At 47.2% G+C, this 26,315-nt stretch overlaps 1 protein-coding gene across 2 annotated transcripts in view; it reads right to left on the bottom strand.

Annotated features, from left to right (window-relative positions):
• The window catches only part of CHTF18 (chromosome transmission fidelity factor 18), a 56,167-nt gene that overhangs the window by 28,527 nt on the left and 1,325 nt on the right, over positions 1 to 26,315 (bottom strand). For both annotated transcript variants that reach the window (XM_066576617.1, XM_066576616.1), the window contains exons 2-12: positions 19,964 to 20,191; positions 17,465 to 17,606; positions 16,332 to 16,527; positions 13,562 to 13,660; positions 12,609 to 12,661; positions 12,100 to 12,247; positions 11,805 to 12,017; positions 10,207 to 10,304; positions 9,995 to 10,118; positions 8,554 to 8,696; positions 6,685 to 6,778 (exon numbers count right to left, since the gene is read on the bottom strand). In XM_066576617.1, the coding sequence (XP_066432714.1) occupies positions 6,685 to 6,778; positions 8,554 to 8,696; positions 9,995 to 10,118; positions 10,207 to 10,304; positions 11,805 to 12,017; positions 12,100 to 12,247; positions 12,609 to 12,661; positions 13,562 to 13,660; positions 16,332 to 16,527; positions 17,465 to 17,606; positions 19,964 to 20,191 (1,538 nt within the window). The remainder of the gene's footprint in view (positions 1 to 6,684; positions 6,779 to 8,553; positions 8,697 to 9,994; positions 10,119 to 10,206; positions 10,305 to 11,804; positions 12,018 to 12,099; positions 12,248 to 12,608; positions 12,662 to 13,561; positions 13,661 to 16,331; positions 16,528 to 17,464; positions 17,607 to 19,963; positions 20,192 to 26,315) is intronic.

The raw sequence follows: 26,315 nt of genomic DNA on the forward strand, positions 1-26,315 counted from the left end.
TACAGCTGAAGGGTAACCCAGTCCGGATCCAGGCGGACAACGCAACAGCTATCACGTACGTAAACCATCAGGGCGGAACCCGCAGCAGGAGGGTCATGGAGGAAGTCGAGGGAATCTTGGCTTGGGCCGAAAAACACGTCCCCGCGTTGTCAGCAGTCCACATGCCTGGGGTGGACAATTGGATAGCCGACTAGCTCAGCAGGGAAACGGTCGATCCAGGCAAGTGGGAGCTACACTCCGAAGTTTTTCAAGAGGTTTGCAAGCAGTGGGGACAACCAGATGTCGATCTAATGGCATCTGGGTTCAACAGCAAGCTTCCGAACTTCGTTGCCAGGTCCAAGGACCCCAGAGCACGAGCTGTGGACGGACTTCCAGTTTCCTTATGCGTTTCCACCCTTCCCACTTATTCCCCAAGTTCTCAAGCGAATCAGGAGGGAAGAACTTCCTGTAATTCTCATAGCTCTGGACTGGCCCCATCGAACGTGGTATGTAGAACTCATCGACTTACTGGCAGACGTCCTCGTGGCCTCTTCCTCTGTGGGAGGACCTTCTCTTACAGGGACCCTCTTCTACCACAATTTATCCACGCTACGTTTGACGGCGTGGCTATTGAAGCCGCGGTCCTGAGAGCTCGGGGCTTTTCGGAATCAGTGAGCTGGACCATGATTAAGGCCAGAAAACAGTCCTCCTCCAAGGTGTACTACCGTGTGTGGAAAAGCTTCCTCCTATGGTGCGAACAACTGAGGTTTCACCCTATGCGTTTTTCGCTGGCTCGCCTTTTGTCTTTCCTTAAAGGGGTTGTCTCGCGAAAGCAAGTGGGGTTAAGTACTTCTGTATGGCCATATTAATGCACTTTGTAATATACATTGTGCATTAAATATGAGCCATACAGAAGTTATTCACTTACCTGCTCCATTGCTAGCGTCCCCGTCGCCATAGCTCCGTCTAATTTCGGTGTCTTCTTGCTTTTTTAGACACGCTTGCGCAGATGGGTCTTCTCCCTTCGGCTCGGTGGCAGCTGCGTTTTGGCTCCGCCCCCGTGTACGCGTCATCGCGTAGCTCCGCCCCGTCATGTGTGCCGATTCCAGCCAATCAGGAGGCTGGAATCGGCACATGTGACGGGGGCGGAGCTACGCGATGACGCGTACAAGGGGCGGAGCCAAAACGCCGCTGCTTCAGAGCCAGCCGAAGGGAGAAGACCCATCTGCGCAAGCGCGTCTAAAAAAGCAAGACGACACCGAAATTAGACGGAGCCATGGAAACGGGGACGCTAGCAACGGAGCAGGTAAGTGAATAACTTCTGTATGGCTCATATTTAATGCACGATGTATATTACAAAGTGCATTAATATGGCCATACAGAACTTAACCCCACTTGCTTTCGCGAGACAACCCCTTTAAGGACGGACTGGAGATGGGACTCAGCCCGAGTTCCCTCAAAGGACAAATATCGGCATTGTCCATCCTCTTTCAGCGATCATTGGCGGCTAGGGCAGCAATGTGCACCTTCCTACAGGGAGTCGCACATGCCGCTCCGCCTTAACGATCTCCGGTTCCGCCCTGGGACTTGAACCTGATGCTCGATGCGCTGCAGTCTCAACCGTTTGAGCCGCTGAGAGAGGTTTTGGCGCAGGTGCTGACCTGGAAGGTGGCTCTGCTGGTAGCGGTTACCTCCATACGCCGAGTATCGGAGTGCCGGCGAAGCCACCATTCACAGTCTTCCATCAGGATAAGGTAGTATTGTGCCCTATTCCTTCGTTTCTTTCCAAGGTGGTGTCGGATTTACATCTCAACGAGGATATCGTGTTACCGTCGTTCTGCCTTTCCACGGTCCATCCTAGAGAAAGGACTCTACACCGGTTGGACCTGGTAAGAGCCCTGCGAATCTACCTGGAGCGAACAGCGTCGTTCCGACAATCTGACTCCTTGTTCATCATTCCTGACAGCCCGAGACGGTGTCTGGCGACCTCCAAAGTGGTCAAATCCCGCCGGATACGCTTGGCAGTGGAGGAGGCTTACCGCTCCAAGGACAAGATGCCATCATGTCGGGTTATGGCGCCCTCTGCAAGGGCAGTGGGAGCTTCATGGGCAGTACACAATAGGCCGTTAGCCTCTCAAGTGTGCAGGGCGGCTACGTGGACATCTTTGCATACGTTTTCAAGATTTTATTGAGTGCATACCTTTGCCTCGTCAGACGCCTCTCAGTCAAAGAGTCTTACAGACGGCTATAAACTAACCGCTCATATTTCTCCTACCCCAAGAGGGACTGCTCTATAACGTCCCACGGTCTTGGCTGTGTCCCCCAATGACACGAGCGAGAAGAGGATTTTTGGAATTTACCGTAAAATCTCTCTCTCGTCTTGTTCATTGGGGAACACAGCACCCACCCAGATATTTACAGGTTACATCCCGTTCGGATACTTGGTTCTGGTAAGTTGCACATGGTGCGGTTTTGGTTTACAGTTGTAACCGTTATGCCTGTTTTTTCTTGTTATTCAGATCCTGCGTAGCTGCTCCTACTGCTGGCATACAAACGGATTAGCCTGATGTCGGCAGGAGGGGATATAGCCTGCAGGAGGAGTTAACACTTTTTTTTTTGCTTAGTGTCGCCTCCTAGTGGCAGTAGCTATACCCACGGTCTTGGCTGTCCCCCCCAATGAACAAGACTAGAAAGATTTTACGGAGAGTACCAAAAATCCTCTTTTTGGTTACTCACTGAAAAATCCTTTACTTGGATGTTTATTGGGGGACACAGCGAAGACCTTGGGTATGGACACTAAGCCAAGGAAGAGTTGACTTACCAGCTATATTCCTCCTGTAGTCACTCCGCTAAATCCGTTTGTACACAAGACGTAGAAGAGGAAAAGATCCCTCTATAGAACTTGAAAACATACAACTAAATGAAGAAGTGAATGGGGTAGCTCAGAAAAGAGAACAGCCGGTTCCCCTGAACAATGGGTGGGTGCTGTATCCTCAATGGGTATCCGATAAAAAGATTTTACAGTGAGTAACAAAAAGTCCCATTTTCTCGGCTGTGTCATTAAGGAATTGAGTAAAGCCCTTGGGACATTCAAAAAGCAGTCCCTAGGGGTGGACCAAAAGTATCTCTGATGCAATCAGGGTACTGCCGTCTGCAGAATCCTGCAACCAAGAGTAGCATCAGAGGATGGAATAGCAGCCCTCTGTAAAACTTCGGAAAGGTATGAAGTGAAGACCTGGTGCCAGCCTTGCAGACCTGGAGAGCAGAAGCGTTATGGGACACTGCCCAGAAGGCACTCGCCGCATGTGTGGAGTGAGCAGTCACCCATTGATGGTGGACTTGGAAAGTGGCCAGACCTTAACAAGGGCAGTCAGAGATGAGGAAGAGAGAATCGGTACGGCGGAAGGATTTTGTACACGCAAGATAGATCGATAGTGCGCGGACGACATTAAGCTTGTGCAGACAACATTCCGTAATGCATGATGGCTCTGGCCAGAAGCAGGGCAAAACAATGTCCTCGTTGAGGTGGAAGGATGGGACCACCTTGGGAAGAAAGGATAAAACCTGACAAAAAAACTGCCTTGTCCTAATGAAACACTAGAAAAGGAGAACTGCACGATAACTCGAGACGTGGTGGATGAAAGTGATGCCTACCATGAATGCAACCTGCCAGGAAAGCAGACAGGAGAAACGTCACGTATTGGCTAGAAGGGAGGGAATAGTAAAGCGTCTAATACTAGATTAAGGTCCCATGGTGCTGACGGAAGAGAAGGAGGGGCAGCATGTCCCACTGCCTGATGGAAAGTACGCATTGTGGTCTTGGAAGCCAGAAGTTGTAGAAAAAGGATACATAGCACGGAAACTTGACCCTTTAATGAGCTGAGGCTCAACCCCATATCCATGCTTGATTGGAGAAAGGACAGGATACTGGGAACAGAAAAATGCATGGGTTGCAAATGATGCTGCTCGCTTCATATGAAGAAGGACTAACGGTAGATGCCAGAGGAAGGCTTCCTGACCCCGAGCATGGTCTAAACCATGGGGTCTGCAAACCTTGCACTTTCAAGACTGCGGATTCAACAGCCACGTTGTCAAACGTAGTGTATGAAAATGCGGGTGGAAGAGCTGGGCCCTGCTGCAGCAGATCCTGTCTCAGTGGCAGGGGCCAGAACATGTCAGCCAGTAAGGACACAAAATCGGTGTACCAAGCACAAACATTGCCACTCTGGCCATACGAGAACCATGGGGATGCCCTCCATCTTGGCTTTCTTGAGGAGCCATGGGATCAGAGGTGTTGGTGGAAAGGCATACAGGAATAAGAACTGGTTCCATGGGATCGCTAGGGCGTCCACTGCCGACGCTTGTGCGGGAGACAAAGAGCGGGAGCTGACTGTTGAGCCTGGATGCCTGCAGATTCACAGTCATGCCTCATTTGGCGCTTACATCCACAAAAGATTTCCTTATGTAGTGCCCACTTCCTGGGTCTACTGTTTTTCTGCTGAGGAAGTCCGCTATCCAATTCTCCAATTCCAGAATGTGATGGCAGAGGATTTCGGCACCCTTCCTCATCACCGTTGCACTTCTTTGTGCCACCCTGGTGGTTTAAGTACACAACAGCAGTGGCATTGTCTGTTTGGACACGGGTCAGATGACTGACCAGAATCTGGGATTGATGACCAAGGAACAGGTGGATCGCCCTGAGTTCTAGTATATTGATGTGGAGGGACAATTCCAAGTTACAGTGTCCCTGCACTGTCAAGGTGCCTAGGATTCCCCTGTATCCAAGGTTATCACCTTTAAGCGGAGGGCGAGGAAGGACCTCCCTTGAGAGGTTGTGTGCAGTCAACGACCAGAGAAGGGACCAACTAAAGCAGAATCAGGGGCCGATCCAGGGACTCGAGCGATCTATTCCAGCAAGCTATGATGGCTAATTGAAGTGGGCGAGTGTGGAACTGCGCGTACAGACAGGAGAGATACTCGGGCAATCCAAGGATGGTGAAGAGGACCACTTCTTAATTGTTTCTTCAGCAAATGGATACATAACATCCAAGCGCTTTGGCTTGAGGAAACATTTATTCAGGGTTGGCTATTCTTTGGTCACGATCTCCTCAAATTCCACACGAGTCGGGAATTTAGGCGAATGTCGGAAAGAGAAGGAGTCTGTGGTGATAGAGGAATTGTAGTCTTTGCACATGGAGAGAATCTTTAACTGCCTCCATGAGCGCATCTACGACAGTGTAGACTGAAAGACGGTTCCTCATCTAAAGAAGAGTTAGGATCGGATATTTCACCCTCAGAGCAGGACCTGTCCCTAGAAGGAATGGAGTGGGATGGCGGAGGCGAGGCAGAGGAAAAAGGTAATGGTATATGACCATGCAAGCTTGAGAACTGTTGGCGTTTGGAGGTCATGCATTGCGTGCATTCTGGTAGAAAAGATTCCTCAGTGTCAGACCCTACAGTGGGGTCCTGATTGGATGTCCTGCCCAGCATCACTACGCTGAACCTGGAGGCTTTTGTGAGGTCACAATCGCAAAAAAAAAAGCATGCCTATTTAGGTTCAAGACCCTGTGAGAGACTCGGCAGTGGATGTTACTGGGACAGGTTCACTACTGGTCTGGGAGGCAGGCAGTCGTGCAAAGTATGTCGCAATGGTTTTCCTCTGATGACTGGGTTACCCCATAGAATCCCAGCATTGTTGCTGTACGTGCAGGGTACAATTTGCCTAACTGCAATATCTGTGCACCATGTAAAGACTGAGAACTACAGTGGTCTAGGGAGACAAGGAGCTGGCTAGGGAGACAAGGAGCTGCCTAGGGCAAGTCGTACATGGGTCTAGAAGATCACCCCGCCGTATGGAGCAGAGGAACCACAGAAAATGCTGCCCAGGATGAAAGGCACAGGAAAATCACTGGTAGTGGAAATCCCACCACCGCAAGTGTGCCGCGGCCAATCATAAGCTGGATGCGATCCGAGAGATCGCTGGGCCGAAAAATTGATCAGAAGTCCCCATGAAGCGGTGAAGCCCAAGAGAACCAGCCCAAGGGAAACTACCTGCCCCCCCCCCCCCCCCTCCCCAAATAACGGCACATGCAAGGGATCTGGTCGCATAGAGTGGGAGCCCATGAATAGGGGCCCTCAAGCTTACTTTCCCCAGAGGGGAAGGGCCACAAACCATAGCTTCAACTTCAGCCTTATCCTCCGCTACATCTCGCCTTCCTTTGGTGGGGGAGGGGAACCCAGGGATGCAAACGAGTGTATTTTTTGCTAGCGAGTCACAAAAAGATTTAGTGCCTTTCTGTGCCACCTTGCCTTTGAGAGGTAGGGAGGCTGCAAGAAAGTAAATGGCAACCCTGCGGTCCCTCCTCAGTAGAGTAGTAGGGGAATTCCGTCACTCTGTAAAGCCAAAAACTCCAAAATCTTGTAGACCTGCAGCAGGAAGGTCTGTCTCCTATGGACATTAGGCTAAAAACAGATTTAGTAGGTACAGCTGGTAGGAGTTAACTCTTCCTTTGCTTAGTGTCCACCTCCTAGTGGCAGTAGCTATAACCAAAGGGTTTCGCTGTGTTCTTCAATTACACAACAGAGAAAAAAAAACAACCGAAGAGGGTCTCATCCATTTAATATTACCTGGGGACATGCACTGAGCACAAATAAATAGGGATTCAGAGCAGGAGAAGCAGATTTGACAATTTCAATTCCACTCACTTCATACAATCTTTGCACCAGTCTGGAGGGCAATGTCTGAGGGAAATTCAACATGAATGCTTGTTGCCTGAGCGGTCGCAGAGATGGCACATACCTGTACAGAAGAGAAGAGGTCACAGATTGCTACAGGGAACCATCACAGTGGGGAAGAAAAGCTCAGAACAAAAACTTTAGCTGTGCCAGGAGCACGCTGACTACAAGCTGTCGGAATAGGTCTGGTGCGATCCAGCCTCAGGTAACCATAACCTGCGATTTCTCAACTGCAACAACTTACATTAAGGAAAATAATGGCAACTGATAAGACATGTCTGATGAAAAATGTAGGGTACAAAGGCTGCAAATACTGAAGGAAAGGTACATAAGTAGCACTAAAATGATAAGCATTGCTGTTGAAAAGCTTAGAGGCGCTTCAACAGCAGTGGATTAGGTCATCAATACGTAAAATTAGGAAGAGAATATGGTCTACTCACCTGGGGCAACAGGGAGAAATAACATTAATGGTTAAAACCCCCTTGCGTACATCCCCAGATGCCAGGCTTGCCTGCACAAATCACTTTGGTTATATCACTCCCCCACGATTTAGGTATCCTTTGTAGCAACATGCTCTTTGTCAGAACACAAGATCCCAAGGATCGTCTCGGTATTAAAGCAGGACAATATGCAAAAATAATCAGGACACACTGAAAGGGCGATATGAATCACGTATACAAAGATATATCAAATTCATATAATCAATTACCCTGTGGGGGGGGGGGGGGGGGGGGGGTAGAAAAACACCATCCTGGAAGGCAGCTAGACAATCAATACCAGCAGCTTACCATCAGATGTGCACAGCATACAGTGGCAAAGCGTTTTGGGGGTTAACAAACAGTTTCCCCCTTTGTAACACTGCTGTATGCATCTGATGGTACATTGTTTATGACATATTAAAGTTGGAAAGAAACTTTTTAAACAAACAGTTCGGGATTGCTGGTATTGATTGCCCAACTACCTTCCAAGATTCTCAGGGGTTAGTGAATACTAACTTTGTATACCTGATTCATATCACCCCAGAGCGTGTCCTGATTATTTTTGCATATTGTCATGAGAGTCATAGGCTTCTATGAGACCATACAGTACTAGTTTGATAACAAGGAGGCTGAAACTGAACTGAAAACTGTGAATCTGCCAAAAAAGAAAAAAAAAAAAAAGGGATGGCATGCCCCATCTGCTGGCCTACTAGGGAACTTTATTCATAAGGATATTTCCTTCCACGCAATGCATTTTAGGGCAGAGTCACGTCAAAATTGTCATCGGTAGCGTTATCTTTTCTCCTTAAGAAGAGCACCTAGAAGTTGAGTGACTGAGGAGACTTATAAAGCCATTCATGCTCCTCTGAGTAACATGCAAATTAGAAATATGGAGCAATACCTCGGCAGCGCCACCTATTGAAAAGAAACTTCCTGCAAGTTAATGTTAGACTCCTTATATAAGCTTTGTATAACACGTGGGTTTGGTGCCAATTTCACTCCCTCATTTGAAGTGGCGAAATTTCTCCTGAAAATCTACAGTATAAAACGAACACGCTATAGATTTAAAATCTGTACCACAGGTTAATTTATGCTGCAAATTCTGAAGTACATGAATGCAATTTCTTGAAATCTCACCCACGCTGATGTTACTGTAAGATGCTGTTGATTTCTCTGCAGCCAATTCCACTGAGGAAAATCCACCGCTTTGCTGCTACATGTAAGCATGCTCTGAGAAATATTTGCAAAAAGGCCCTGTACAGGCAATGGGCAGGGTGCCTACAGTTCTCGAATACCTTTCAACATTAGAGCTCAATGCATTATGGTTAGTCATAAAGTAGTTACTGTAGAGGATACTAACTGGTCATTGCAAATACAGATGATAGGTCTGAGCAACAGACCCCCTTCTTTCTTTTTCTTCTTCGGGGCAGCAGCTTCGTTACCACCTTCTGTATCCTTGCTGTCCTTACGGTTGGTTAAGGTTAGCAGCATATTAATAGAGACCTAGAGTGCAGAAAGGAGTCAGAAGTGCATTAAGCGTCCCCAAAGTACAGCTCAACTTACAACCTCAGCCACCGTTCTCTTGCAGAACATTTAGGGCCCATTTAGACAATTATCGCTCAAAATTTGCTCAAAAGCCATCTTTTGAGCGATAATCGTTGTCTTAACTGCACTGACATCGTGCCGTTTTCGTTAAACCGTCGCTCATCGTTGTCATACAGCATGCTGAAAGACAACGATGAGTCTTATCAGGTATTCACAGCGGGATACAGCTGATACTATTGTTTCAGCTGTATCCCGCTCCCTGAACACAAGCTGGGTATGAAGAACAGAGTTGTCCAGGTGCGTTCTTCATACCCTGCTCGAAACGCTCGGCTGTATAACAGCCGGGCGCTCCGAGCAGAGAACAGCTGGATGCAGAAGACAAGCGGGGCCACCCCGCTTGTCTTCTGCATCCTCCACTCGGAGCGCTCAGCTGTATAACAGCAGGGCGCTCCGTGCGGGGAACAGCTGGATGCAGAAGACAAGTGGCCCCGCTTGTCTTCTACATCCCCCGCTCAGAGCGCAAGGTGATCGTTTAACGTTTGAGCGATCTCCTTGCAATGTAAATGACAACGATTATCACTCAAGAGACATGCGACCAATGCAGGCGACTGGCAGTTATGGAAGGCAATTCCAATTTCCCTTTGCATTGGTTTAGATATATAATGGCCATTGTTTGCAATGCTAAAACATTGTTTTTCAAGAAGCAAGGGTCCTTTTAGACGAGCCGATTCTCATTAGAACGAGCGAATGACATGATGTCCCCACTAGCGAGTTAAGCCTGTTTAGATGGGCAGATAGATCGTTGTTGGCATTTGTCTGCCACTTGCTTTTGAATGATTTTAGGCATTTTGCAGAGTGTTTGCAACTATTATTACGTCAAAAATGTTGTGTTCAGATATCACTTTATAAGCTATAGTGTAGTATGAAAACCCTACATACAAGCCTTTTTGTTTAGGATGGTTTTACAGACCGGTTTTCTTCACAGCATTTGATGCAGCTTTTTGACCTGAAGCCAGAAGTGAATCTAGCAAGGAGAAGACGTAAATGTAATTTCTTCATATTTCCAATTCAATTGTGGCTTTGGCTCAAAAACCTTCATGAAAAACCAATCGTAAAAAAAACAACCTGAAAAACTATCTTTATGGCTTTTTTTTTTTCCATTTAGCACTCAAGGTATGGCAGTGGTCTATTACTCTTAATTTATGGAAATGTACAGTTTAAAGGCATGCAAGAATGTTATTTTGCCTTTCACTTACTGTGGGCGCACCATCAATTTCATCAATAATTAAACAGTTCGGACGTTCGTCAAGTCCTAGCACAGATTTCATTTGTGTTGCAGCTTCAATGCGAGTTCTGAAAACCTCTGGACTACGGTCATCACTGGGATTGTAAAAACATAAATAGCAAATTGTTTCTTCAAAACGAGGCAAACAAACACATAAGAAAGAGTGAAAGTATATGTGCTCACCTGGCATTCATTTCCACTACATTGTATCCGGCATGTCTTGCTATTATATGGGCGAGGGTTGTTTTCCCCAGACCAGGAGGACCACAAAGCAAAGCAACCTAAAGTATATAAACAAAGAGTGACTGATCTTAGTTTTTTTACCTTGGTCTTGGGCCACCAAAATGTACAATAGTACTACAAAAGGTGTATGATTATTCGTGGGGATTTTGGTATATATATTCCATTCAGGCCCAAGAGATTGACACTACTCTTTATTACGCAACTGTAATATACTATGTGCTGCAATCTCTCACTATTTTACAGATCCCTAGTTGCTTTTAGTGAATGGAAAGATTCTATACATCTAAAGAGTCTGATATTCTATCTAGGCCATAACTGGCTGTACAGCTCGTTACAATGTATGAGAGCTCTTTCTTGTAAGGCTGGGTTTACGCTTGCACCAGTTTTACTGTGCTTCTGATATCTATATACATCTATATCTATAGCCATACACACACACACACACACACACACACACACACACACACACACACACACACACATGGTACTTGCACTCAAAAGTGCAGTGTGAAAACGAGGGCAGCAGTGGTGCGCATGTGAGACCACTGCATCGTTTATGCAGGAACCATCCGAACAGTCATTTTCGGGATTGGTGGGAGTCCATCGATCATAGTTATCTCCCATCTCGTGTTTTACAACGTGCTTTTCAGTCAAGCTGCTTCTAAAAAGGTGCTTATTGTGTAAATGCCGTCCAGCTGAAAACAGCAGTACAGAACTGCTACAATATGTGATTAAACATATGCAGTTTTCAGACTGCACTTTTTCAAAACTGCATTTAAAGGGGTTGTCCCGCGAAACAAAGTGGGGGTATACACTTCTGTATGGCCATATTAATGCACTTTGTAATGTACATTGTGCATTAATTATGAGCCATACAGAAGTTATTCACTTACCTGTTCCGTTGCTAGCGTCCCCGTCTCCATGGTGCCGTCTAATCTTCAGCGTCTAATCGCCCGATTAGACGCGCTTGCGCAGTCCGGTCTTCTCCCTTCTGAATGGGGCCGCTCGTGCCGGAGAGCGGCTCCTCGTAGCTCCGCCCCGTCACGTGTGCCGATTCCAGCCAATCAGGAGGCTGGAATCGGCAATGAACCGCACAGAAGACCTGCGGTCCACCGAGGGTGAAGATCCCGGCGGCCATCTTCACAAGGTAAGTCAGAAGTCGCCGGAGCGTGGGGATTCGGGTAAGTACTGGACGTTTTTGTTTTTTTTTATGCCTGCATCGGGTTTGTCTCGCGCCGAATGGGGGGGGGGGGGGGGCTATTGAAAAAAACAAAAATCCGTTTCGGCGCGGGACAACCCCTTTAACATCCACATAAGAACGCAGTTGAATTGCTGTAAAACTGTGTTGCAAATGCAATGTGAATGCCCACCCGTAACAAGTCAAGCACCTGCTGACAGTTGGACATGATCAAAACATTCATACAGGTGCCATTTCTATTATCTCCAGTACAAGAACTTGTAGCTCTTATCTTGTAGGAGAATAAAACTTCTGTACTAGTTGTTTCTATGACCGTTGCAGAGATCTGTTCTTAATTTACCTTGTTCTTGGGTCTATTATACTGATCTAGTTCTGCCTCGAGAATCTCTTCTGTGATCTGAGTTTTGGTCTTCCACTTTCCAGTTGACTCCTTCTGGAACTTGTTGTTCGCTCGTTGTTCTGGTACAGCCTTAGGTTTCTTCATTGTCTTTTCTTTACCAAACACTACAGTGTCCCATAACTTTAACCACTTCAAGAGGCAGCGATTTGTATACTGAATGAGGAAAGCGGGAGTTGACCATTAGTAAGAAGTAGGCAAGATTTAGCTACATGTAAAACAGTGATTTATCACTTACATCATCACTGAGCAGTTCAGTGTAATGCTTTGGGGTGTATTTGTCAACCCAGAGGTTATGCGAGGCCGTACCATCACCTTCCTCTTCTGTGTCTGCAGGGACAAGCTCTAAAGATTCATTTTCCGCCTCCTCAAATTCATTCATTTGACTGTTGACAGAAACAAAATATTAACAAAAAGTGTGCATATTCATATAAAAGACTATAAGGTCAATGGGGTTGTCTGACAAAGACAGCCCAAGTTGTGTGCATTATTAGGGATCTCTATAAATGCAGATCATGCTCTACAGGACTCTAGACATTCTTATAGCATAAGGATTGCCATTCGTCTGAATGGTGGCAATGAAACCGTATGTTTCCTCTGCTTGATGGAGGTACTAGAAGAAGGAGCCGGGGTTCAGAGTAAAGTAGAGTCATACTAAGTGCCTCATTATACAGTATCTCCATGTTCTGGAGGAACAGAAGAACCTTTAGATCCTTGGTCCATGACAAGGTTATCAAGATTTATTACCTGTTCAACATTTCTGTAAGGCGCTGCGACTCCTCTAATACCTGCCTTCGACGCTGAAAGACAAGAAATGTCTCAGTCAACATATGGACATTTTATGCTGTAGAGCTCTTTAAAAGGGGGATACCCAGGAGTCTAGACATTAAAAGGAGCACTCCAGACAATAATGAGGTTATGTCTAGAGCAAGGACCTAGAGGGCAGAGCACGACTTAAAGAACACCAGAGAGAATCCCTGTCATACTCAGTCCCTCTCGGGCCCAATATGGAAATATTGCTGTGACTATGGCCAACTCTAAATATTACGAAATCTTCCTCTTAACTCATAACAATCATTTGCTTTAAAACTCCATAGCACATTCAGAATTCTCCAGCCCACCTATTAAAGGATATGTTCACTTTTACAGCAGACATACTAAAGTTAGCTGCTTAAACTATTGGCTCTTTATGTATGTACATCATGAGCAATTTACACTGGACAATTATCGCTCAAAATTTGTTCAATCGAACTAAACTGAGCGATAATCGGCCTGTGCAAGTGCAAAAAAAAAAAATCATTAACTACTGAACCCGAGTTACATCTTGTATTATACTCCAGAGCTGTACTCAAAATTCTACTGGTTGTGACTGGAAACGATCAGCAAGCCTATAACTATGGGGCTCAAATAGCCTGAAACATGTAAGAATGTAACTTTGTGTTTCACTTGAATTTGCATATTGTATCTAGATTCCTAATAAAGCTATGAGTTGAATGAATTTTGGAACATTCTGGTTTCCTGGTGATTTGGTGTTTCCAGCACATCTGTGGACCCTTATTGTCACATAAGCTGGTTCCAATGTTTTTTCACTGTAGATGTATGCTTGTTTGGTAATACACTAGTGATGTGCCATAATCTAAAATGAAGATACACATTAAAAATCCTTACATTAACTAAGGATGATTAAAAACAGTCATTACCTCATCGGTCACTTGCTCCTTAAGGTAGGAAATTGGGACCCCCAGAAGATGAAGCTGCTGCTCCCCTCTCCAGCTGAGGCCTGTGGTCACAGAATTGTTCTAAAACAAAAAGGAAAACTTTAGTACATAGTTTAAAAAAAGTGCAAATGCCAGAATTGTTTTTCTTTGTTACACCGCATTCTTTCCCCCCTCCAAATCTATATATATAAAATTGAATGTATGTCTGTCTGCGTGCGTGCGTGCGTGCGTGTCTGCGTGCGTGTCTGTTTGTCCTTTATGCGCTACTACACCATTCATCCGATCGCCATGAAACTTTGGGAAGTTGTTAAGTACACTCCTGGGAAGATTATAGGCATAGTACAAATATCCTACGATAAATGGCGCGCGAGCTTCGTCGAAAGTTACGCCCCCCCCCCCACGTAGATCGAATAAGTAAGCCACCTGCTATTGTGATGTCATCACTGATGTCATCAACATCGGACGCCCTTGAACATGCCCCAACATGTTCTATAAAGCTGCATTGTGATGTCATTAAGGCTGTCAGTTCTATGGCGACATGTAAAGAAATTGACTTTGAAAACCAATATGCGTGTTCAACTACAAAATGATGCATCCGCCGAACGCTTCGCAAAACAATTGCTGGATATTGGAAATGGGAAAATGCCTATCGACAGATCTACACAATGTATCACATTGCCAACAAACTTTGGAAAGATGACATCAACCAAAGACGAATTGATCCAAAAGGTGTTCCCAAATATTGCGCGGAATTACCAAAATCATCAGTGGCTCAGCGCATGTGCTATATTAGCAGCTACCAACAACGATGTCAATGCCATCAATTTCAGCATTCAAAACGGAATACCAGGCGAAGCGACAACATATAAGTCCATCGATACTGTGATGAATCAAGATGAAGCTGTCAATTACCCAATGGAATTCTTGAATTCACTCGATTTTCCAGGTATGCCACCGCATATTTTAACATTGAAAATAGGCGTGCCTATCATTCTTCTCCGAAACATCCATCCACCAGACTTTGCAACGGTACAAGACTTTCAGTGAAAAAGATGATGAACAATGTCACCGAAGCTACAATTCTGAATGGGAAATTCAAGGGGAAGATGTTCTGTTGCCACGGATTCCAATCATCCCAACAGATATGCCATTTGAATTCAAACGTTTACCGTTTCCGGTGCGACTCGCTTTTGCAATGACCATCAACAGAGCACAAGGACAATCGCTGCAAGTGTGTGGGCTAGATTTGGAGAGTCTTCGCAGCAACGCGCGACGGGTACGCTATTATGACACGTACAGCTTGGAACCACTAGAGCACGCCAGCCAATTACCATTGGAGTTGGAAGTGGGTAAACAAGTACTAGGATATCTTCCTAAGAAGCCACAGTAGCTGGATAAATTGGATGTTCCACCCAATGGCTATTTTATTCAGCCCGCAAGGGGGAAGCAGCGGCCTACAAAATCTCATTCAGGTAGGTAGGTTCAGTTCTTGGAGGTTGGGGAATGCTTATGGGCAAGGCCTTATGTCTCATCCCAACTCGATTATTCAATTCTAAGCGCAAAAGAATTAGCATCCAAATTTTATGTACGGAATTTAATTCTCTCATTTCCTGATGTCATAGATAGATAGATAGATAGATAGATAGATAGATAGATAGATAGATAGATAGATAGATAGATAGATAGATAGATAGATAGATAGATAGATAGATAGATAGATAGATAGATAGATAGATAGATAGATAGATAGATAGATAGATAGATAGATAGATAGATAGATAGATAGATAGATAGATAGATAGATAGATAGATAGATAGATAGATAGATAGATAGATAGATAGATAGATAGATAGATAGATAGATAGATAGATAGATAGATAGATAGATAGATAGATAGATAGATAGATAGATAGATAGATAGATAGATAGATAGATAGATAGATAGATAGATAGATAGATAGATAGATAGATAGATAGATAGATAGATAGATAGACTGTATGCAATAACCCTGATAGATAGATAGATAGATAGATAGACTGTATGCAATAACCCTGATAGATAGATAGATAGATAGATAGATAGATAGATAGATAGATAGATAGATAGATAGACTGTATGCAATAACCCTGATAGATAGATAGATAGATAGATAGATAGACTGTATGCAATAACCCAGACAGATAGATAGATAGATAGACTGTATGCAATAACCCTGATAGATAGATAGATAGATAGATAGATAGATAGATAGATAGATAGACTGTATGCAATAACCCTGATAGATAGATAGATAGATAGATAGACTGTATGCAATAACCCTGATAGATAGATAGATAGATAGACTGTATGCAATGACACGTACAGCTTGGAACCATAAATACTAGAGCACGCCAGCCATTTACAGTCAGTCTCCATTGGAGTTGGAAGTGGGCAAACATGTACTAGGCTATCTTCCCAAGAAGCCACAGCAGCCGGATAAATTGGATGTTCCACACAACGGCTATTTTATTCAGCCTGCAAGGGGGAAGCAGCGGCCTACAAAACCTCAGTGGTCGCTGCTGCCGTCATCTAGATATATAAAAACGAATGTATGTATGTATGTCTGTCTTCGCAGCAACGCGCGACGGGTACGCTAGTATAGAATAAAAAGGGACCATGCCGCATGGCTTAGATATGATGTCAACAACTGCCTAAAGAGGATTAATAAAATGTATTAAATAAAGCTCATTATCAATGGGATGATTACTCACCTGGACCCCTGTCCCATCCTGATCATCTCTCAGGGTCATGTAAACTCTAGTGCCCTCACTGGAAGTCACATTGATGTAGTCCTCCAGCGTAGGCGGTCGTTTCAAAACGTGCTTCTCCTCAGTTTTAGTTGGGGTGACTTGCAGGGGAGCCATATCACTAACATCAAGTGCATCACTGCTCAGAAACTTCATACTTCTGTAAAAAGTAGACAATAGTTATAAGAATGCCTAGTGTGTAAATTCAAATCAATGAGAAATGACTAAGCATGGTTGCTGCAGATGTCTCACACATGTACACTGAATGGTCCCTTTATAAGAGACCCCATCTAGTAGCATGTTGGACTGCTCTGGCCTTCATTGTGGAGTATTCCCCTGGGTGGTAAAATCGTTCTGCAGGAATATTGGCCCCTGCGGACAGAAAGCTTCTTATAGTTGTCATAAATAGGATGGAGGTGCTGACATGTTCTGATCAGCTTACAGCATGGGGTTATTCATTCATGCTGCATGTGCCAATTTTGACACACCAGAAATCTGGATCCATCTGACCAGGTGATGGTTTTCCACTACTAAGTAATCCCTTTCGTTTATGAGCTATTCAGAGAATGGTGATCCTGTGGATGGAAATCTTTTTCCTGGATCACACTATTCTTAGTATACTCTTCACACCATTACATGAGAGAACTCCACAACACTGGCAGCAACATCCCGGCCCCAGCTAGTCTACCACTGATGACCCGGCCTTGTTGAAAATCCAGCGATCTGAGCGATTTCCTCATCTAATGTCGATTTACACTGAAGCTGATCCACGGAAAACTTGTCACGTGATTTTATGCTGCACTCCGGGGGTCACAATAATAGTTTACATTCAGGGATGCGCCGATCATGAAAGGGACCGTTCAGTGTATGTTGCTGTACGGACGGGATACATATAAAGCTATGGTCATACCCTGCCAATATTTCTGCCTGTATGGATGAGCAGACTAAAGCAATATGGGAATCTTTGCAATAGAGCAGTGAGCTTCTGCTGGCTGTCTGGGCATGCTGGAAGCTGTAGTTTTACAGCAGCTGGAGAGCAGCAGGTTGCAGACCACTAGGACACCGTTGCTATCAAAAGCAGAGCATACACTTCTTACCTGTCATTTCCCTGCTGCGTGGGATTGGGTGACGGTGGAGGAGTGATGTCATCACTTACTGCTGGACTAAGCACTGAATCATCTCTACTTCCAAAGTTCAGCTTTTTGACAGCCTCCAATTTGGGCCGCTTAGCTTTAGGAGCTAGAAAAAGAACAAGTTTTATTTTTAAATTTCTTTTTTTAAATCAACTTTTATACCCATTATACAAAAAGAAAACATGGTTGCAAACAGAAATGTTTTGCAGCTTCTTAACCTTTTGCAATCCAATTTTGGATTCAGGGTTTCCTAGGGGGCTTTCTCTTTCTGTCATTATACAATGGCGCCATCTGCTGGCAAGACCCAGTACTGTGGTACGTGACATGCTGGAGAGGCCCCCCCGACAACAGAGCGGCCAATAATATACAGTAAGAATACCCTGCCTGACGTCTTCTGACATTGGAGCTGTACAGCCTTCAATCAGAATGTCTTTAGATGTCAGACAGTGGATTGGGAAGGGTTAATATAATGTGTTCGACTAACACTTCAAGATCTCTGCATGCTGTTAGTGAAAGGAGATCCTTGTTTATTTAAAAGTGAAAACCTCTACAGACCTGATACTTCTCACAGCTGAGGGTTTGCTGTAGTTGTATCCAGTCTACGCATTCCTTAGTAAGGCTAAATGCAGTCTTTGTTTTCAGTGTATATTAGGCTTATTCGTCAGGAAAGCTCTAGACATCTAACACACCCATTGGCCGCCTTTCACCCAACAGATGTCAAAATTGTGCTATTTTAGCTTCCTGCGGGCCAGCATATATTGGCATCGGTTTATAACTGCTGTACAAATTAGGGTAGTTGACTATGGTTCTCTATGCAGCATCATGTTAAGAAAAAAAAAAAACCTGTATGACATGTTTTATTAACATGGCATCCTATGGGTGACAAATGCCAGTGCATGCCCATGTACTGTACATGTAGGGCGAATGCACCGTAAAACTCAAGACTAATAATCAACCTGTAATGATACATTGTAACAAATTACCCATTTTGCATAATACAGCAGTGGTCGCACCAGTGCGCTGCTACTCCACTCATTTTCAGTGGGACTGGGGAGATAGATGAGAAGCAAGAGCTCGGGTATCTTCATCTGCCCTACTGAAATGAACGGAGCGGCAGCTACGTATGCTCGGACACCGTTGTATTAAAATTGATCTCACTGCGGGTGGAAGAAACATTCCCGCAGGAGGTAAGAAGAGTAGGCATGGAACCCCCACCGATCAGCAAGTTATCCTCCATCCTGTAGTGTAGATAACTTGTAATTCTGGTACAACCCCTTTAAACTACAGGAAGAAAGCAGCAATGCCTCCATTCACTGATCGCAATCAGAAATTTTGAGAATGGTGGGAAATTGAAGGGATTACCCTTTAACCTTTGGTAACCAATCCCCAGGATAGGATCAATATCAGATCGGTGGGGGCCACCTTCCAGCCCCTCCACAGATCAGATGTTTGAAGGGGCTGTGGTGTGCATGTGAGCACTGCAGTCTCTTTTCCAGCCTGTAACATCACATTCATTAGTGACCTGACTTCTGCAGCTCAGTCCCATTCAAGTGAATGGGATTGCGCTGATATATAATGTACGGTGTTGTGCTGGTGTACAGTAAAGAGGCTGCGGCACTTGTCTGATCACCACTGCCCTTTCAGGGTGCATGCAGACATAAACGAATTGTTACGGATTTTCCATAGCAAAAAATTTGCAGCAAAATTTACGTCAAACAAAAGCATCAAAGTCCGCATTATTGATGCAGATTTTTACACAGATTTTGGTGTGGATCTGCAGCAGACTTCACCCCTTCCATCGAAAGAGTGAAATCTGCCGAAGAGTCAAAACCTGAAGCAAATGACGTGGATTTTGTGCAGGACCTGCACTCCGTGTGTATGCATCCTCAAACAGTTTTTGTCGTGGGTGTCAGGAGTTGTGCCACTGCCAGTCTGATATTAACCCCTTCAGGACGAGGCCTATTTTGGGCTTAAGGACGCAACGATTTTTGGCGGATATTTATCTCCATTTTTCATAAGCCGTACCTTTTTTATTTTTTCAGTAGATGCGGCCGTATAAGGGCTTGTTTTTTGCGTGGCAAACTGTAGTTTGTGTCTGTGCCATGTTTGAGTACATACACTATATTGTAAAAAATATAATTTTTTTTTATGACCTGCCATAATTTTTTTTTTTTTTAAAGCGTTAATTATGCAGCATAAATGACAATACTTTTTTCTGCGGGCCAGTACGATTACAGTGATAGCAAAATTCTTATTTTTTTTTAAGGTTTTTCCACTTTTCTGCAATAAAACCCCTTTTTCGGAGTTTTTTTTTTCTAAATCGCTGCATTCAAAGTCCCCCTGTGTTATATATTATACTGCCCGAGTCTAGAAACACCCCCTTAAAGCACAAAGTATGTTAAAAAATTGTCAAAAATGTCTAATTTTTTAGAGCAAAGAAAAAGTGAATTGCGAATAACATACTGCACAGAGGCTCGCAGAGGCTGTCCGACAATTCATCCTCTTCCGATAGGAGCAGCAAGGCAGCATCTCGCTTCTTAGACTTCTCGGCTGTCAGACTGCCATTCACACTGTGGCTGGGATTACCACAGTCAGCGGTTCCTACGTGGTTAGCGGAGTTAAGCGCCTCCTCAAATGACAACTTATTGCGGAACTGTGATATTTTGGGAGCAGATTGGGAAGGGATGTTACCTGTTGGTACAAAATAATGTGTTAGATTCCACAGATATAGGAAAGAAGATTGATGGAAGCCATATAACCTATATAGTAAGTGTATAAGGGTATAAAAGTAAAAGACATCTGTCCACCCAGTTCAGCCTATTACCCCTCCTGATGTTGATCCAGAGGAAGGCAAAAACTCAGTGAGACAATTTTCCTCATTTTAGGAGAAAATTTTTTTTTCCTCACTCCAATCTGGCAATACGAATAATAACGGATCACAAATTATAACATACTAGTGTACCCATCACTGCGAAGACAGACATTCGTTTTTATATATAGATAACAACTATTCGCAGCGCAGCTTACATGTTACCTCAGCTTTATAACATATAACATGCAATCACAGCGCATCTTTCATGTTACTTCAGTATAATATACAACAACCACAGCGCAGCTTTCATGTTATCTCAGTGGTATGATATATAACAACCAATCACAGCGCAGCTTTCATGTAACCTCAGTAGTAGAAGTAGCAACCAATCACAGAACAGCTTTCATGTTACCTCAGCGGTATAAGAAAGAGCAACCAATCACAGCGCAGCTTTCATTTTACCTCAGCAGTATAATATATAACAACCAATCACAGCGCAGCTTTCATGTAACCTCAGCAGCATAAGAAATAGCAACCAATCACAGCGCAGCTTTCATGTAACCTCAGCAGTATAAGAAATAGCAACCAATCACAGCGCAGCTTTCATGTTGGCTCAGCGGTATAAGAAATAGCAACCAATCACAGCGCAGCTTTCATGTTGGCTCAGCGGTATAAGAAATAGCAACCAATCACAGCGCAGCTTTCATGTTACCTCAGCAGTATAAGAAATAGCAACCAATCACATCGCAGCTTTCATGTAACCTCAGCAGTATATTCTATACCAATCACAGCTTTCATGTAACCTCAGTAGTAGAAGTAGCAACCAATCACAGAACAGCTTTCATGTTACCTCAGCGGTATAAGAAAGTGCAACCAATGACAGCGCAGCTTTCATTTTACCTCAGCGGTATAATATATAACAACCAATCACAGTGCAGCTTTCATGCAACCTCAGTAGTATAAGTAGCAGCCACCAATCACAGCACAGCTTTCATTGTACCTCAGCAGTATAACAAATAGCAACCAATCACAGCACAGCTTTCATGTTACCTCAGCAGTATAAGAAATAGCAACCAATCACAGCACAGCTTTCATGTTACCTCAGTAGTATAAGAAATAACAACCAATCACAGCTTTCATGTTACCTCAGCATTCTTAATAGCAACCAATCACAGCACAGCTTTCATGTTACCTCAGTAGTATAAGAAATAACAACCAATCACAGTGCAGCTTTCATGTTACCTCAGCATTCTTAATAGCAACCAATCACAGCACAGCTTTCATGTTACCTCAGCATTCTTAATAGCAACCAATCACAGCGCAGCTTTCATGTTACCTCAGCATTCTCAATATGCAGCAATTGTCTTGTGATACGTTCGGCGGATGCATCATTTTCTGGTTGAACACGCATCCCGTTGCTCGTAATGCCTTTTGCTTTCGTGCTTGAGATGGAAATCAAACGATCTTTGTCTGGGGGGCATAACTGTCGATGACGCTCGCACGCGCGCCACCTATCGTAGGATAGTTGTACTATGCCAGTAATCTTCCCAGGAGTGTACTCAACAACTTCCCATGGCGATCGGATGAATGGTGTAGTAATGCAGGACTGACAGACGGACATCTAGACAATACTGTCACATTCCAGCAGGCCTGTGGATCTGGTATGCCAAGCGTCCGCCTCCACATACACTGGACTACTGATTCATGCCAAGTGCGGTAAGCTTGTACCTGCTTTACTACCATCTTCCTGTTGTCTAGCAGCCGTGTGACCAGTGCGGTATGCCCGCTGCCCCACCCCTTCTTCCCCCGGTCTGTAGGGGAGGAGCTTCCCTACTGAGCATGTGCAGATAATGCAGCACAGATTCACCTCAACTAATAGCCTTGAAGCAGAAGCATACGGGTGCGTTCATATGCAGCGGAAACGCTGCGGAATATCCACAATGGGAAGGTCTGTGGCAAATTCCCGCACTGAAAAAAAAAACCGTAAAAATCCGAACCTTCTGTGTGGATTTTGAGCAGGAATCAGACGTGTAGCCACACCGGACTTTAGCAGCTACAGCGCTCGCCCCTCACTTCACAATATATCGTGCCTCATCACCCAGCATCCCCTAGTGAGCCCCGAGCCGCTGGTCAGCTGATCTGGAAAGGGCATCCCCTGACCGGAAGCTTGGCGCTCACAGCGGAATTTGTAGGCTGTGAACATTCTGCAGCATTTCCACCCCGCGTGATCGGACTCTGAGGATACTTAAAGCCCAATGCCCACGGGCAGATTTCAGTTGGACTATCCACAGTTAAACCCGCCTATAGGGAACCACAGGCATCCGCACTTGAATTTACACATACGGATTTGTTTTCCGGATTCTGCATGCGGAAAACAAATCGCAACATGTTCCATTCTAGAGCGGATTCCATGTGGACGGCTTCTATCCGTGGTCAATGGAAGCCATCCGATCCGCAGTCCGTCTGCAATTGACATAGTATGAGGGGCCGCAGATTCCGTGGCAAAGTAGGAGTTTGGAAAAAAAAAAAAAGACAACCGTACTGCACGTGTGCCAGCTGGCACTTCCGCACACAACCACAGTAGAGGAAAAAAGTAGACCTGGACAGGAAAGCAGGGTCGGGTTCCATTGCAGGCTCCTGCATGTGGAATCCGACCCACCCGTGGACAGGAGGCCTAATGGAGAGTAAAGGCAATCACTGATTCCTTTTACTGTTTCCACATCCGGGTCATCAATGTTTTTGTACTCTTCTAGTGAGTTCACGATCACCCCGTCCTCAGGCAGAGTTTCATAGTCTGACTGCTCTTACAGTAAAGAACCCCCGTCTATGTCGGTGTACAAAACCTTCTTTCCTCTAAATGTAGAGGGCGCCCCCTTGTGACAGTCCTGGGTATAATAGACGATGGGAGAGATCTCTGTTTTGTCCTCTGATATATTTATACATAGTTATCAGGTCACCCTTTAGCCATCTTTTGCCGACACTAAACAATCCCAATTTTGATCACCTCTCTGGGTATTGTAGTCCGCCCATTCCGTTTATTACTTTAGTTGCCCACCTTTGTACCCACTCAAGCTCTGATGTGTCCTTCTTGAGTACCGGTGCCCACAATATTCCATGTGTGGTCTGAACAGTGACTTGTAAAGAGGAAGAACAATCTTCTCATCATGTGCCCCTAGACTTCTTTTGATGTCCCCCATAATCCTACTTGCCTTGGCAGCAGCTGCCTGACACTGGTTGCTTCAGTTAAAGGGTTTTTCCACTGAAATACTATTGAGGACCTATAATCAGGTCATCAATAGTTGATCAGCTGGGGTCCTTAGCTCGGGACCCTGACCGATGAGTTGTGCAGACGCATGCTGTCAGTGCCGCAATAATTGAGGTCGGAGGGGAAGATTCCACGCCGACTTCCACGCAGTGGGCGACACATGTAACTGCAGGCACGGCTCTCATTGAAATCTATGGGAGCTGTGATTGCAGTTGCAAGCGCCAGCTACTGCACAGACGCTTCCACTCGAAGCACACAGAGGTCGGAGTAGAATCCTCTGTGCCGACCTCTGTAGTGGCCGATGCTTGTAACTGCCGGCACAGCTCCCATTGATTTCAATGTCCTTCTCCATATCAGTGTTTCCCAGTGGTTTCCCATTTAGTGTGTAATGGTGACATGTATTTCCTCTGCCCATGTGCAGAACCTTACAGTTATCACTGTTAGACCTCATTTACCACTTTTCTACCCCCAACTTATCCAGATCCTCTTGTCACCACATTCTGTCCTCTCTAATTACTTTACATAGTTTTGTGTCATCTGCAAATATTGGTATTTTACTGCACAATCCTACCAGGGCATTAATATATTAAAAAGAATAGGGGCGACCCCCTCCAAACACTGCCCCCTGCGGTACCCCGCTGGCGACCCCCTCCAAACACTGCCCCCTGCGGTACCCCGCTGGCGACCCCCTCCAAACACTGCCCCCTGCGGTACCCCGCTGGCGACCCCCTCCAAACACTGCCCCCTGCGGTACCCCGCTGGCGACCCCCTCCAAACACTGCCCCCTGCGGTACCCCGCTGGCGACCCCCTCCAAACACTGCCCCCTGCGGTACCCCGCTGGCGACCCCCTCCAAACACTGCCCCCTGCGGTACCCCGCTGGCGACCCCCTCCAAACACTGCCCCCTGCGGTACCCCGCTGGCGACCCCCTCCAAACACTGCCCCCTGCGGTACCCCGCTGGCGACCCCCTCCAAACACTGCCCCCTGCGGTACCCCGCTGGCGACCCCCTCCAAACACTGCCCCCTGCGGTACCCCGCTGGCGACCCCCTCCAAACACTGCCCCCTGCGGTACCCCGCTGGCGACCCCCTCCAAACACTGCCCCCTGCGGTACCCCGCTGGCGACCCCCTCCAAACACTGCCCCCTGCGGTACCCCGCTGGCGACCCCCTCCAAACACTGCCCCCTGCGGTACCCCGCTGGCGACCCCCTCCAAACACTGCCCCCTGCGGTACCCCGCTGGCGACCCCCTCCAAACACTGCCCCCTGCGGTACCCCGCTGGCGACCCCCTCCAAACACTGCCCCCTGCGGTACCCCGCTGCGACCCCCTCCAAACACTGCCCCCTGCGGTACCCCGCTGGCGACCCCCTCCAAACACTGCCCCCTGCGGTACCCCGCTGGCGACCCCCTCCAAACACTGCCCCCTGCGGTACCCCGCTGGCGACCCCCTCCAAACACTGCCCCCTGCGGTACCCCGCTGGCGACCCCCTCCAAACACTGCCCCCTGCGGTACCCCGCTGGCGACCCCCTCCAAACACTGCCCCCTGCGGTACCCCGCTGGCGACCCCCTCCAAACACTGCCCCCTGCGGTACCCCGCTGGCGACCCCCTCCAAACACTGCCCCCTGCGGTACCCCGCTGGCGACCCCCTCCAAACACTGCCCCCTGCGGTACCCCGCTGGCGACCCCCTCCAACACTGCCCCCTGCGGTACCCCGCTGGCGACCCCCTCCAACACTGCCCCCTGCGGTACCCCGCTGGCGACCCCCTCCAACACTGCCCCCTGCGGTACCCCGCTGGCGACCCCCTCCAACACTGCCCCCTGCGGTACCCCGCTGGCGACCCCCTCCAACACTGCCCCCTGCGGTACCCCGCTGGCGACCCCCTCCAACACTGCCCCCTGCGGTACCCCGCTGGCGACCCCCTCCAACACTGCCCCCTGCGGTACCCCGCTGGCGACCCCCTCCAACACTGCCCCCTGCGGTACCCCGCTGGCGACCCCCTCCAACACTGCCCCCTGCGGTACCCCGCTGGCGACCCCCTCCAACACTGCCCCCTGCGGTACCCCGCTGGCGACCCCCTCCAACACTGCCCCCTGCGGTACCCCGCTGGCGACCCCCTCCAACACTGCCCCCTGCGGTACCCCGCTGGCGACCCCCTCCAACACTGCCCCCTGCGGTACCCCGCTGGCGACCCCCTCCAACACTGCCCCCTGCGGTACCCCGCTGGCGACCCCCTCCAACACTGCCCCCTGCGGTACCCCGCTGGCGACCCCCTCCAACACTGCCCCCTGCGGTACCCCGCTGGCGACCCCCTCCAACACTGCCCCCTGCGGTACCCCGCTGGCGACCCCCTCCAACACTGCCCCCTGCGGTACCCCGCTGGCGACCCCCTCCAACACTGCCCCCTGCGGTACCCCGCTGGCGACCCCCTCCAACACTGCCCCCTGCGGTACCCCGCTGGCGACCCCCTCCAACACTGCCCCCTGCGGTACCCCGCTGGCGACCCCCTCCAACACTGCCCCCTGCGGTACCCCGCTGGCGACCCCCTCCAACACTGCCCCCTGCGGTACCCCGCTGGCGACCCCCTCCAACACTGCCCCCTGCGGTACCCCGCTGGCGACCCCCTCCAACACTGCCCCCTGCGGTACCCCGCTGGCGACCCCCTCCAACACTGCCCCCTGCGGTACCCCGCTGGCGACCCCCTCCAACACTGCCCCCTGCGGTACCCCGCTGGCGAC

The sequence above is a fragment of the Eleutherodactylus coqui genome, chromosome 8, assembly GCF_035609145.1.
Source record: "Eleutherodactylus coqui strain aEleCoq1 chromosome 8, aEleCoq1.hap1, whole genome shotgun sequence".
Lineage (NCBI taxonomy): Eukaryota > Metazoa > Chordata > Amphibia > Anura > Eleutherodactylidae > Eleutherodactylus > Eleutherodactylus coqui.